Genomic DNA, 14,705 nt, shown 5'->3' with positions numbered 1-14,705 from the left:
AAGATGTATAACCCTTCATTCTGTGTTTCCACTGTGGACAGCTGGGGTTCAGTGTCACGGGGGGGGTGGGGTTCTGGAGAGAGCATAGGACATACTTCAGGGTTATTCACCTCAGAGACAAGGGAGCTGGGGCATCCGTCTACTAGCACCCATCAGTCATTGGTTGAGGCTGCTTTCAAGGGTCACTATTCTCTGAAAATACCAGTTTTCCCTGCACATGAACCAGGCATGTCTTGTGGGCAGTAAGAAGCCCACTGGCACTGGCACAGGTGTTTATAATAAACAATCATGGGCATGTAGAATAGAATGCCAAAGGGCTATGAGGGGGCCATCAGCAGCATCTGCTGGACTTCCCTGGTGGTACAGTGGATGGGAATCCACCTGCCCATACAGGGGACATCAGTTCAGTTCCTGGTCTGGGAAGATTCCACGTGCCATGGAGCGACTGAGCCGACGTACTGCAAGTACTGAAGCCCGAGCACCCTAGAGCCTGTGCTCCACAATGAGAGACGCCACCGTGATGAGGAACTCCTCCAGTGTAGAGTGTGCCCAGCTCTCTGCAACTAGAGAAAGCCCGCACACACCCATACACACAAAGCAGTGAAGACCCAATGCAGCCAAAAATAAATAGACTTAGAAAAATGAACAGACAGAACTAATTTATATATATACAAAGAAAGAGGCCACTGTTTACCTGCTGGCTGAGGAGGCAGTACACCAGGAAGATGAAGACGCCCTGCAGGCTGTTGATGATGGTGAAGAGGTAAGCCATGACGCGGGCAGCCGGTCCCACCTGCAGGAGTCCCAGAAACCACGTGCATCCCAAGATGAAGAGCTGAGCTGTGGCTTTGAGTGTCAGCATCCTGGGTAGGAATAATTGATAATGTAAAGAAACCTGATAATGATTGTGACCATTCCTACAACATAGTTGTTAATGGTGAGCAACTCTGGAGCTAAAATGCCTGTGTTTTAAATCCAAGCCAGCACTAACTAACTTTGTGACCTTGGGAAAGTTACTTTCTGGCTTTCTTTCCACCCCTCCCACCTTTTTTTTGGCCATATCATGCAGCTTGGGAGATCTTAGTTCCCTGATCAGGGGTCAAAGCTGGGCCATCGCAGTGAAAGCGATGAGTCCTAACCCCTGCACTGCGGGGGAATTTTCCTACTTTCCTGTAACTCAGTTCTCTAATATTTGTAATAGTCCTATTTCATAGGGTTGCTGAAAATATTGAGACTTAACATATGGGACATATTTAGGACAGCACGTAGAACAAAATTGTGCATGCAAAGTTGCTTCAGTCATGTCCGACTCTTTGTAACCCCATGGACTGTAGCCCATCAGGCTCCTCTGTCCATGGGATTCTCTAGGCAAGAATATTGGAGTGGGTTACCATTTCCTATTCCAGGGGATCTTCCTGACACAGGGATCGAATCCGCATCACCTGTGTCTCCTGCATTGGCAGGTGGGTTCTTTACCACTAGCGCCACCCAAATTAGTACCATACACATGCAGAACATTCTAAAACTATAAAGTTCTTTGTCTCATTCTGTCTATATCACTTATAGATGGGAAGGTCTTATAGTTTGTTATTCAAGCAGGAAGGCTTTTGAGATCACAAGGGGTGCAATTCAGGGGAACTATATTCATTATCTTGTAACAAGCTATAATAGAAAAGAATCTGAAAAAGAATATATAATATATATGTGTGTGTGTGCAACCAAATCATTTTGTGGTACACATGAAACTAACAGAACATTTTAAATTAACTATGCTTCAATAAAAAAGGGATGTTATTAAAACATAATGCATCAGCAAACATAAACTGGGACCATTCCAGGAAAACTGAGATGCAAGGTCACCTTATTTATATATCTATATATCTCTAATTTTAAAATATAGTATGTAACTGAGAAAAGCTAGTTGAGGAACAATTTGTGTAGTGTGATGCTATTGTATGTATGCTCTGTTCTATAGAAAATGCACAGAAAAAGGCCTGGGAAAATATCAGATACATCATATCATACAGTTTCTTACCTCTGGATTTTCTGGTAGGTAAAGTAGTAGGAAAACTGGGAGCAAGGGGCTGTCACTTTTAACTTTATATATTTTGAAAACTTTTGACAAATAATAAACAAGTAACAAATGTGCTGTTTTTGTGATTACAATGAAAACCTCAGCAAACTACAAGTTCAAATTAAGACGGATGGTGCACACTATTTACAATAGCCAGGACATGGAAGCAACCTGTTGACAGATGGATAGATAAACAATTTGTGGTACATACATAACAAAAGTACAATGAAATATTACTCAGCAAGAAAAAGGAACAAATGAGAGTCAGCTGAACTGAAGTGGATGAACCTAGAGCCTGTTATACAGAGTGAAGTAAGTCAGAAAGGGAAAAACAAACAAATAAATAAATATCATATATTAAGGCATATATATAGAATCTAGAAAAATGGTGCTGATGAACCTATTTGCTAGGCAGGAATAGAGACAGAGACATAGAGAATAGATCTGTGGACACAGCAGGGGAAGGAGAGAGAGGGTGGGACAAATGAGAGAGTAGCATTGAAACATATACATTACCATGGGTAAGATAGTTAATGGGAAGCTGTTGTATAGCACAGGGAGATCAGCTCAATGTGATGACCTAGAGAGGTGGGATGCGGGGGGTTGAGGGAGGTTCAAGAGGGAGGGATATATGTATATTCATGGCTGATTCACATTGTTGTATGGAAGAAAGCAACACAACACTGAAGAGCAATTGTCTCCACTTAAAAATAAATTAAAAAAAAGATGGATGCTGCAAAATAAAAAAAATACTCATAGTCCCCAATTTTTGGAAACAGTATTATACAAAATATATTTTAACCTAAATCTTTCCTGAACTATTGCCTCTTGTGTTTTGCAGCAGGGAAGTCCCTCCTCTTGTTTTTAGTGTTAGATCTCTTTCCTTTCTGAGATTCATCAAGGACACATGCATGCCCAGTTAGGAACTACATTTCCCAGCCTCCTTTGCAGCTAGGTGTCACCACATGACCAAAGTCTAACCAATGGGGTATGAGTAAATATGGAACTTGGCAAATTGCATGTCACTTCCTTCCCATGGATGGGATATAACATCCTACGGGCTGGCGGAGGAACAAAAATAGAAAGAGCTTGAGTCCTGGATCGCTCTGTGGAGCTCTGTTCTGTGGCATGAGAGTAATATAAACTTCTATCTCACTTTTTTTTTTAATTAATTTTTTAAAAATTTTATAACATGTATAATATCTATCTCACTTTCTTTTTTTGAGTCCCGGTAATTGAATATAGCTTCTCATTGTGGCAGTGGAAGGCGGCAGTGATCTTGCTAGTTCCTAGAGGCTGACTGTGCATCTATGTCTCTGTGGATATGTAGGAGGGACCAGTAAGAAGTGAGTAGAAGAAAAGGGGGTTAGAAAATACCATTTTATTTAGAAAATACCTTAACTTACTTTACGTTCCGGATGGTTGACACTTCACTGTTGAGAGAGGAAAGTTTTCTTTTCAAAATCCAAAAAACCATGACAAAAAATACAAAATTCACCTGCAAGAGTGACACAGACCATGGAGAATACAAGTTAAAATGTACTGTGTCTATTCAATTTGTGGTAACATACTGTAGAGCACAATGTGGTCTTCTAAATGGGAGGGAAACCCAAAATGGAAGGGACATATATACATATATGTATGGCTGATTCCTTTTGCTGTGCAGTAGAAGTTAACAAAACATTGTAAAACAACTATACTGAAAAAAAATTGAAAAGCCATTAAACAAAATGTACCATGTCTGCTGTAGATTGCACACGACCCCTACCTCCCAGCACATGGGTTTGAATTGGTAGCAGGTGGAAAAATCAAACCATATAATTGAGAAAATGCGTGTCCCTGTTCTATTCTGCACCCAGCATGTCTGGTGCTTCTGCTTAGGTCAGGAACACTGGAGCCACGTATTCACTCACACAGATAATGGCACAGACAGGTCCAAGGAAAGCCCAGATGAATTTCTGGTCCAGGTGAAGCCAGCATCTGGGAACAATGGGAAAAGGAACACGAAGGGAGATCAAAGAAAGCACATGAAATGGACACGAAATGACATCTTTTTATAACAGAGAACTTTCCCAATGTTTCTTGAAAATGTCAGCTGATGACAATGCAGGCTTTGATTGTTTGCTTCCATGTGTTACTGCTACATGAAACAGTTTACAAGCACAGACCTGTTGAATTTTAATACCAGTATTTCGAGGGTGGTGAACCATGGAGATGACTATTATCCCCGTTTCAGTAACAAGGGCACTGAGACTCGAGGGGGCTTTCCAGGTGGCCCAGGGGTAAAGAATCCGCCTGCAATGCAGGATACATGGCAGAAGCCATGGGTTTGATCCCTGGGTTGGGAAGATCCCCTGAAGGAGAAAATGCCAACCCACTCCAGTATTGCTGCTTGGGAAATGCCATGGACAGAGGAGCCTGGCAGGCTACAGTTCATGGGATCACAGAGTTGGACATGACTTAGCAACTGAGCATGAGACTTGAGGACTTGAGGTCACAAATTATGGGAAGGATAAAGCTGGGACCTAACTGCAAAATTTTCCACATCATCTTTCCCTGCCTCACTGGGAAAGAAGTTAGAGCCCTTACACTCAAAGGGAAAGTAGAGTGCATTTGTTGTGTTTATCCGAATCATTGCCAATAACACTGCCCTCAAATCTGTCCATGGCAGAGGGTGAGAGTCAATCTTACCGATCAGGTGTTCCATAAAGATGAGGCCTGGAGGCTGCAGAAATGGCCACAATCACAGCTGGGACTCCATAGCCCACTGGGAACATAAGCCACTTCATGAGTCTGTTGATACTGGAGTAGTTGACCACCGTCAGGTTGCGTGCAGTGAGGAAGAGGTGCAGACCCTCCAGCAGCATCCAGGTGAAGGAGGCCAGGTAGAGATAGTGTAAGGCACCTGCGATGATGGCGCACAGCACCTGGGGGAGGAGGAAGGTGTCACCAGGAGGGTCTGTTAGGGTGGAGAATGGCCCCAGGACCTCTCCTTAATACTGGCATTGAGTTCAGAAGCACTGCTATTAGATCATGGTCGTTGAAAGTAAAGATGGTTGATAATGCCAGCACTGCTCACCTCACCATGCATCCTCCATCTAGGACCCTAGGCTATTTTATTGAGGGGTCCGAGGCAGCATGGCCCCATGAATTCAGGATCCCCTGAGGCAGGCACATTCTGGGACAGTATAAGTACCTTGTTCTCAGTTCTGTCGATGGCTGTGAGGAAGAGCAGGTGGGCCAGGAAGAGGCAGAGCGAGAGCTGCAGGTGGAGCGAGGTGCTGGTGTTCTGGATGGCTTTGCACAGCAAGAAGGTGAGGGCCGCCAGGAGGAGGCAGAGCAGGGAGAGGCTCAGCCCCACGTAGGTGATCACAGTCAGTGCGGGATCCTCCTCCTGGGACCCAGCAGAGAGGGGACCACAGTCATGCTTTCCTGCCCTGGGATTATATTCTCCCACCCCTTGGAATTTGGCATCCCAAAATAGGCAGACCACCTATATCTCTGCAATGAGGGGAGGGGTGCAGACTTCCTGTGTGCTGTCACCCAGCCGATGTCATCAATAAGTCCTCTGAACCCACCTTTAGGATATATATATATAGGTGACCTTTTCCCACCAACTCTGCAGCTGCCATCCAAATCCTGAGCACCATCATCTCTCTGCCGGGCTACTTCTGCTGCACTGCTGACCATTCTTGACTCAGGAGCCAGAGATACTTTCTAATAACATAAATCTGTAGCATCCCTGATGCACATCCTCTATTGTCTCTCCACTGCAATTTGAATGAAATCTAAACTCCTGACTATGGCATTTGTGGTCTGACACTTTTCCTCTGCTCCCTTCTCTCCAAACCTGACTTTTCCCACTTCCCTCTCATTCACTCTATTCTTTCTAGAACCCACTGGGTTTGTGTGCTCTGTCTCATGGATTTCCTATTCCAAATATTTATTTTTAAAGTTTATTTTATATTTGGCTGTGCTGGGTCTTCATTGCTGCTTGTGGGCTTTCTCTAGTTGTGGCGGGTGGGGGCGACTCTCTTGTTGCTGTGTGAGGGCTTCTTACTGTGGCGGCTTCCCTTATTGCAGAGCACAGGCTCTAGGGCGAGTCGGCTTTAGTACTCGTGACACGTGGGCTCAGTAGTTGCGGCTAGTAGGCTCCAGAGCACAAGCTCAGTTGCTCCTCAGCATGTGGGATCCTCCCAGACCAGGGATCAAACCCTGTGTAAGAATGTCTTATACCCAAGGGTGTCCCTTGTATAAGGCAGATCCTTAACCACTGACCACCAGGGAAGGCCAGATTTGCCTATCCTAGACATTTCATGTAAGTGGAACGCTACAGTATATGGTCCTTTGTGTCTAACATCTTTCACTCAGCGTGGTATTTTTGAGATTCATCCACGTTGTAACACTGCTGACTTAATATTCAGATTTCAGCTTGAATAGCTCATTCTCCTCCGATCACTCTGTCTAAAGCAGTATGCTTCTCCTATCACTCCAGACTTGATCTGTTAAACTTTTCTTTATAGCAGTGATGGCCACCCAGTAGTGTAGTAGTGTGAGTTGCTCAGCTGTGTCTGACTCTTTGTGATCCTGTGGACTGTAGCCCGCCAGGCTCCTCTGTCCATAGGGTTTTCCAGGCAAGAATTGGAGTGGGTTGCCATTTCCTTCTCTAGGGGATCTTCCCAACCCAGGGATCAAACCCACGTCTGTTACATCTCCTGCACTGGCAGGCAGGTTCTTTACCATAGGGCCACCTAGCAGGGCCTCAAAAGGGGTTAGCGAGAGGAATTCAATAGTTACATCCTACCTGGCCATGCAAGGCCATGAGAACAGCGAAACTGGACAGGTGAGTGGAGCTGCATATCGTGTGAGTCTTGTTCGCTTGTTCCAGAGCACAGCCATCCTTGGACCAGTGGCCGCCCTCCTTTGTGTCTTTCCAGTAGACGCAGAAGATCTTCTTGACCCCGGGCTTCACCTGAAAATAGAACAGGCTCCTCATGTCGTTCCTTGGGACGGACAACTCTACATGTCAGCCTTGGCTGGTGACACCATGGGTTAAAGAGGATCAGCTGATTTCTATTTTAAGTGAAGAAGATGACCACCATATACCTGCCCCCAGAATCCCAGTTCTACTGGGATTCCACATAACAGAAAACAAGCTCATCTCTCTCTCTGGGAGTCAGAATTTTGCAAGATGTTACTGGTTTCAGGACTTTGTCCTCCACCATGGGGGTCAAATAGAAAAAAGAGTATAAGACCCACACAAATAGGAAAAGGAGTTCGTCAAGGCTGTATATTGTCACCCTGCTTATTTAACTTATATGCAGAGTACATCATGAGAAATGCTGGGCTGGAAGAAGCACAAGCTGGAATCAAGATTGCCAGGAGAAATATCAATAACCTCAGATATGCAGATGACACCACCCTTATGGCAGAAAGTGAAGAGGAACTAAAAAGCCTCTTGATGAAAGTGAAAGTGGAGAGTGAACAAGTTGGCTTAAAGCTCAACATTCAGAAAATGAAGATCATGGCATCCGGTCCCATCACTTCATGGAAAATAGATGGGGAAACAGTGGAAACAGTGTCAGACTTTATTTTTTTGGGCTCTAAAATCACTGCAGATGGTGACTGCAGCCATGAAATTAAAAGACACTTACTCCTTGGAAGGAAAGTTATGACCAACCTAGATAGCATATTGAAAAGCAGAGACATTACTTTGCCAACAAAGGTTCATCTAGTCAAGGCTATGGTTTTTCCTGTGGTCATGTATGGATGTGAGAGTTGGACTGTGAAGAAGGCTGAGTGCTGAAGAATTGATGCTTTTGAACTGTGGTGTTGGAGAAGACTCTTGAGAGTCCCTTGGACTGCAAAGAGACCCAACCAATCCATTCTTAAGGAGATCAGCCCTGGGATTTCTTTGGAAGGAATGATGCTAAAGCTGAAACTCCAGTACTTTGGCCACCTCATGTGAAGAGTTGACTCATTGGAAAAGACTCTGATGCTGGGAGGGATTGGGGGCAGGAGGAGAAGGGGACGACAGAGGATGAGATGGCTGGATGGCATCACTGACTCAATGGACGTGAGTCTGAGTGAACTCCAGGAGTTGGTGATGGACAGGGAGGCCTGGCGTACTGCGATTCATAGGGTTGCAAAGAGTCGGACATGACTGAGCGGCTGAACTGAACTGAACTGAAAGTTTTCTTCCAAGTACTCTCTAAGTCAAATTTCCTTGATTTCTATATCAATTCTGCCTTGACCTCTTACAACACAGTAATTGCTCTTGCGATGACAGGGCTAGTGTAGGGAAGAGACATCACCAGGAGAGAGAAGAAAGTCAGCCTTAAGTTTCTCTCTCTCTTTTTTTGGTCTCAAGGATGTCCAGAGCATCATTTAATTGGGCCAAGGAGATGAGCTAGATGTTCTCCTGTTTGGGGGCCATATCTCCTTTGATAATCCGCCAGACCATCCCTAGATATCTCACTCCATGCCTGCTGTCCCATGCCCTACATCAAAAATTTCATACCTAGATTTCATGCATCAGATGGAGAAAACCTATGTTTCTTCATCTTCCCTCACTTCATTCTTGTTTTCTTAAAATGTAAAAAATATTATTTTTTCTAGTTTTATTGTGATTTGGTATATAGCATTGTATAAGTTTAAGGTATACAATGTAATGATTGATATATGTATCTACTGCAAAATAATTATTGCAATAAGGTAGTTAATGTCCATCACTTCACATAATTACAATTTGCATTTTGTGGTGAGAACTTTTAAAAGCTACTCTGTCAGCAACTTTCAAATATACAATACAGTATTGTTAAATTGGAGTCATCCTTCTCTCCATCACATCCCCAGAACTCATTCATCTATAACTGGAAGCTGTAACCTTTGATCATTTTTACCTGTTTCTCCCACCTGCCATCCCTGGCAACCACCAATCTGTCCTTTGTTTCTGTGAGCTTGGTTTTCTCAGATTCCACGTATAGATGAGATCATTTGATATTTCTTTCTGTGTCTGACTTACTTCAGTTAGCCATAATGCCCTCAAGGTTCATCTATGTTGTGAAACAATGGCAGGATTTCTTGCAACTCTTACTTTCTAAATGGAGGTGGCTATGTCTGGCTATTAACCCTCCTTCCTTTAAGAGTTTGGGCAGGGAATGCAAGAAGGCAATGGATTATATAAAAATTTTCCTTCTAATTGAATTATGTAGTCTTAGTAATTAATTCCATGTGTCTATGCAAGAATAAACACTATGTCTCAATTCAGATTTCACAGATGTAGGAGGTACCTGCAACTAAAATAATTCCATGTACTAAAATGACACTGCACAAGAGAAATATCATGTAAATCACTTATGTATTAATAACTTGAAATTTTCTACCACATTAAAAAAGGAAAAGAAACAGATCAAATCAATTTTAGGAACCTATTTTATTTAGCCCCCTATATTCAAAATAGGGCTTTCCAGGTTTCACTAGTGGTAAAGAACCTGCCTGCCAATGCAGGAGACAAAAGAGACATAGGTTCGATCCCTGGGTCGGGAAGATCCCCTGAAGGAGGGCATGGCAACCCACTCCAGTATACTTGCCTGGAGAATCCCATTGACAGAGGAGCCTGGAGGGATACAGTCCATAGTGTCACAAACAGTCAGACATGACTGAAGTGACTTAGCATGCATGTATGCATATTCAAAATAATATCATTTTGGAAGCAACAGTTAGAACTGGACATGGAACAACAGACTGGTTCCAAATAGGAAAAGGAGTACGTCAAAGCTGTATATTGTCACCCTGCTTATTTAACTTATATGCAGAGTACATCACGAGAAACGCTGGACTGGAAGAAACACAAGCTGGAATCAAGATTGCTGGGAGAAATATCAGTAACCTCAGATATGCAGATGATAGCACCCTTATGGCAGAAAGTGAAGAGGAACTAAAAAGCCTCTAGATGAAAGTGAAAGTGGAGAGTGAACAAGTTGGCTTAAAGCTCAACATTCAGAAAATGAAGATCATGGCATCCGGTCCCATCACTTCATGGAAAATAGATGGGGAAACAGTGGAAACAGTGTCAGACTTTATTTTTTTGGGCTCTAAAATCACTGCAGATGGTGACTGCAGCCATGAAATTAAAAGACGCTTACTCCTTGGAAGGAAAGTTATGACCAACCTAGATAGCATATTGAAAAGCAGAGACATTACTTTGCCAACAAAGGTTCATCTAGTCAAGGCTATGGTTTTTCCTGTGGTCATGTATGGATGTGAGAGTTGGACTGTGAAGAAGGCTGAGCGCTGAAGAATTGATGCTTTTGAACTGTGGTGTTGGAGAAGACTCTTGAGAGTCCCTTGGACTGAAAGGAGATCCAATCAGTCCATCCTAAAGGTGATCAGTACTGGGTGTTCATTGGAGGGACTGATGTTAAAGCTGATACTCCAGTACTTTGGCCACCTCATGTGAAGAGTTGACTCACTGGAAAAGACTCTGATGCTGGGAGGGATTGGGGGCAGGAGGAGAAGGGGACGACAGAGGATGAGATGGCTGGATGGCATCACTGACTCGATGGACGTGAGTCTGAGTGAACTCCGGGAGTTGGTGATGGACAGGGAGGCCTGGTGTGCTGCGATTCATGGGGTCGCAAAGAGTCGGACACGACTGAGCGACTGAACTGAACTGAACTGAATGTGTCAGAACTAAAGAGCCTCTTGATGAAAGTGAAAGAGGAGAGTGAAAAAGTTGGCTTAAAGCTCAACATTCAGAAAACTAAGATCATGGCATCTGGTCCCATCAATTCATGGCAAATAGATGGGGAAACAGTGGAAACAGTGTCAGACTTTATTTTTGGGGGCTCCAAAATCACTGCAGATGGTGACTGCAGCCATGAAATTAAAAGATGCTTGCTCCTTGGAAGCAAAGTTATGACCAACCTAGACAGCATATTAAAAAGCAGAAACATTACTTTGCCAACAAAGGTCCGTCTAGTCAGTGGTTTTCCCAGTGGTCATGTATGGATGTGAGAGTTGGACTATAAAGAAAGCTGAGCGCCGAAAAATTGATGCTTTTGAACTGTGGTGTTGGAGAAGACTCTTGAGAGTCCCTTGGACTGAAAGGAGATCCAACCAGTCCATCCTAAAGGTGATCAGTCCTGGGTGTTCATTGGAAGGACTGATGTTGAAGCTGATACTCCAATACTTCTGCCACCTGATGCAAAGAGCTGACTCATTTGAAAAGACCCTGATGCTGGGAAAGATTGAGGGCAGGAGGAGAAGGGGACAACAGAGGATGAGATGGTTGGATGGCATCACTGACTCAATGGACATGGGTTTGGGTGGACTCCAGGAGTTAGTGATGGACAGGGAGGCCCGAGTGCTGCAGTTAATGGGGTCGTAAAGAGTCGGACACAACTGAGCGACTGAACTGAACTGAATGTGTCAATATAAATCAACATATGTAATCACTATAAAATTATTGAGATGCTTAACACATTGTTTTTCTTACAAAGTCTTCAAAGTCTGGAAATACTAATTCTAAATCTGGAAATGCTAACCCTTCAAAAATCTCAATTCAGACTCACATACTTCAAATGCTCAATAAATCTAGTTGGCTCCTGGTTATGACACTGGACAGTGCAGGTCCAGAACCATCGACAGGGAGTATATGCAATTGTTTGGCCTAACATCCATGAAACCCAAGCAAGTACAAATTGCAGCTTTGACTCACCTTCATGTGCTGAAAATTTAGAATCACAGGCTGGGAGAGAGGTGTGTTCTTTTTGGGTTCAATAGCAGCACTTACTACATGTGAGTTCAGGTAAACTTGATCTTTCTCATTCATCTCTTCAAAAAAAGTTGCATTTATGATGTTTCCAAGAGAAGAGTATGAAACGAAGGCAACTGCACTAGTACCTGAGGAAACAGAATAATGGAGATTGGGATTGACATATACACACTCGTGGTGCAGGCTCAGTCGCTCATCTGTGTCTGATTCTTTGTGACCCCATGGACTGTAGCCCACCAGGCTCCTCTGTCCGTGGGATTTTCCAGGCAAGAATACTGGAGTGGGTTGCCATTTCCTTCTCCAGGGGATCTTCCTGACCTAGGGATTGAACCTGTGTCTCCTGCATTATAGGCAGGTTCTTTACCACTGAGCCACCAGGGAAGCCCTTAGTCATATTAATACATATATATTTAGTTTGTTGAATTCAATTAATGTGATGTCGAGCATCACGTTATATGTTATGCTGAAGAGGAAAAGTTAAATTTTGACGTAACCTCCTGCTCCTTCTGCCTCTGTAACTCAGCTTGCCCCTTGCAAAGTCTAGGTCACGTAGGTCACATAGTCTCAGAAAGTGGGGACTGGCAATACTAGGAGCTGGAGTTTGTCTCACTCACCCTTGTCCTGCTCTTTGCAGTTGCCCAGCCCCTGCAAACCTGCTTAATCATGCCTGTCCAGGTCAGGCATCCCCCTCCCCATCGTGACCAATGTTCCTGAGTACACAAAACCCCTTGGTTTAAACCAGCCTATTAACAGCTAGTGTTTCCCACTATAGTCTGTCTATAAAAACTCTGTAATCCCTTTGTTCGGGGCTCAGAGCTTGGAGTGTTAACTCCTCTGGGCCCGCCAGCGTAATAAACCTGAGCTCTCCAACTCTCCGAGTGTGGTGCTTGGTTTCTCGAGTACTGGTTTCTGCAACAATGCCACAATTTATTTCTTGGAAACATAAATGATGCAATTTTGATGAGAAAAGGACAAAAAAGAAAGTGAAATTTTAATAAAAATACACACCTAGAGATAACTGCTGTTTAAGTTACGGATTTTTTTTCTAGGTATATATATATTGCATCCAAATACACCTCATGTCCAAGATTTGTTAATGGACAAAATGTTGCAAGGAAGAGCCCATTCTGACTCCAGGTTGGATCTGTTACTTTAACCTTTGCTTCCTGTTGCTTTTGTTCACTGCTTGTACATAATGGCCTGCCACAGGGAACCCTGCCCTACTGCCTGAATATTAAACTAAAGTGTCCTTTGTTCAAGACCTTGTCCACCTGTGGATGGCTACAGACATCCTCCAGGAGATATTTGTCAGAGTAATGGACTTTGTAGGGCTTCCCTGATGGCTCAGTGGTAAAAGACTCTGCCTGCATTGCAGGAGACATTGCTTCGATGCCTGGGTTGCGAAGATCCCCTGAAGGAGGAAATGGCAACCCACTCTGGTGTTCTTGCCTGGGAAATCCCATGGATAGAGGAGCCTGCACTGAGCAGACACACACGCAATGGGCTTTCTTCTTTGCTTCCTTACCCCCATCCGACATCTCTATTCTATAAAGGAACCTGGAATCTAGACCCTGATAGTTATTTTGAGACATCAGTGTGCCATTTTCTCAATAAACCAGCTTTCAAATAAAGTGATTTTCCTTGTCTCAACACCTCATCTCTCAAATTTATTGGCTGGTTGTGTGGTAAGCAGAGCGAGCCTGGACTCAGTAACAATGTGACCGAGTTTCCTTTTATGGAGAGCTAAGTATCAAGGATTATCTGATTCTATGGGGCGTTGCGATTCACCTTTTATGGACTTTCTATTGCCAAGCAATTTCACAACTCTGTAGGCATAGAAGATAACATGAAGAAACTTGATAGTAGTGGAAATGGCTCTTTCCCTAGACAAAGATGCATTTTGTCTGGTAGACATGTAGTTTTCTGTTATAGAAAATATAGTTCTGAACATTGCATTGTAGTATCGCCCTATAGCATATTAACCAGCTTTTGCATTAGTTAGCATATCATTTCAGAATTTGTGACTGATTTATATAGCAATATGTTTGTATACATGTGTATCTGCTCTTTGAATTGCCTCTGAGCATGTCTTAACATTTCATAGATTCCCTCATCAATTAATGAGCTGATGGAATTTTTTTCATGACTTTGAAAAAGCCTTTATTGAATTTGTTACAACACTGTTTCTGTTTTTTATGTTTTGGTCTTTTGGCCATCCCAAGGCATGTGGGATCTCAGCTCACAGACCAGGGATGGAATCTGCACCCCCTGCATTGGAAGGTGAAGTCTTAACCGCTGGACCACCAGGGATGTCCTAGGAGTTCATATGATCTTTGATGTACCTTCATTTATATTTGAAAATGGTATTTACCTTTTCATTATGTATCTCTTTGAAAATGGTATAGATGTATACACATACACACACAAAAACACAAACGTATATACACGCACATAGGCACGCTTACTCGCATATATGAGGGTCAAAATAAAAGATTTCAGTGTCTCCTCTCATATTCTGAGGCATACAAAGTATTTCTGGACCTGAATCCTTTGTTGTATTGAATAGGGTAAGACTAGAGAGACAAGAGAAACTGGAAAAACTAAGAGAGGCTAAACTGATTTACATAAGAAGGGATATAAATCTACCCTTAGGAGAAAAAGATATAAAGGCTGGGCTGTCTATGGCTGATTCCTGTTGATATTTGGTAGAAACCAATGCAATACTGTAAAGCAATTATACTTAAATAAAAAAAAATTGTGTTATTGTTGTTTTTCAGCCGCTAAGTGCTGTTTGACTCTCTGCGACCCCATGGACTACAGCACTCCAGGCTCCTCTGTCCTCCACTATCTCCA

The 14,705-nt window shown here is 43.3% G+C and overlaps 1 protein-coding gene across 4 annotated transcripts in view; it reads right to left on the bottom strand.

Moving 5' to 3' along the window:
* Positions 1–14,705, bottom strand: part of ADGRE3 (adhesion G protein-coupled receptor E3) — a 64,455-nt gene that overhangs the window by 6,712 nt on the left and 43,038 nt on the right. For 3 of the 4 annotated variants that reach the window (XM_070792655.1, XM_070792654.1, XM_070792656.1), the window contains 7 exons: positions 11,796–11,980; positions 6,879–7,046; positions 5,271–5,468; positions 4,766–5,001; positions 3,988–4,054; positions 3,481–3,572; positions 695–863 (listed from right to left, as the gene is read on the bottom strand). In XM_070792655.1, the coding sequence (XP_070648756.1) occupies positions 695–863; positions 3,481–3,572; positions 3,988–4,054; positions 4,766–5,001; positions 5,271–5,468; positions 6,879–7,046; positions 11,796–11,980 (1,115 nt within the window). The remainder of the gene's footprint in view (positions 1–694; positions 864–3,480; positions 3,573–3,987; positions 4,055–4,765; positions 5,002–5,270; positions 5,469–6,878; positions 7,047–11,795; positions 11,981–14,705) is intronic. The other variant, XM_070792657.1, reaches the window with a different exon arrangement.

This window comes from Bos indicus, chromosome 7, assembly GCF_029378745.1.
Source record: "Bos indicus isolate NIAB-ARS_2022 breed Sahiwal x Tharparkar chromosome 7, NIAB-ARS_B.indTharparkar_mat_pri_1.0, whole genome shotgun sequence".
Classification (NCBI taxonomy): domain Eukaryota; kingdom Metazoa; phylum Chordata; class Mammalia; order Artiodactyla; family Bovidae; genus Bos; species Bos indicus.
The sequence above is the reverse complement of the archived record's forward strand: the minus strand, read 5'-3'. Positions and strand labels throughout refer to the sequence as shown.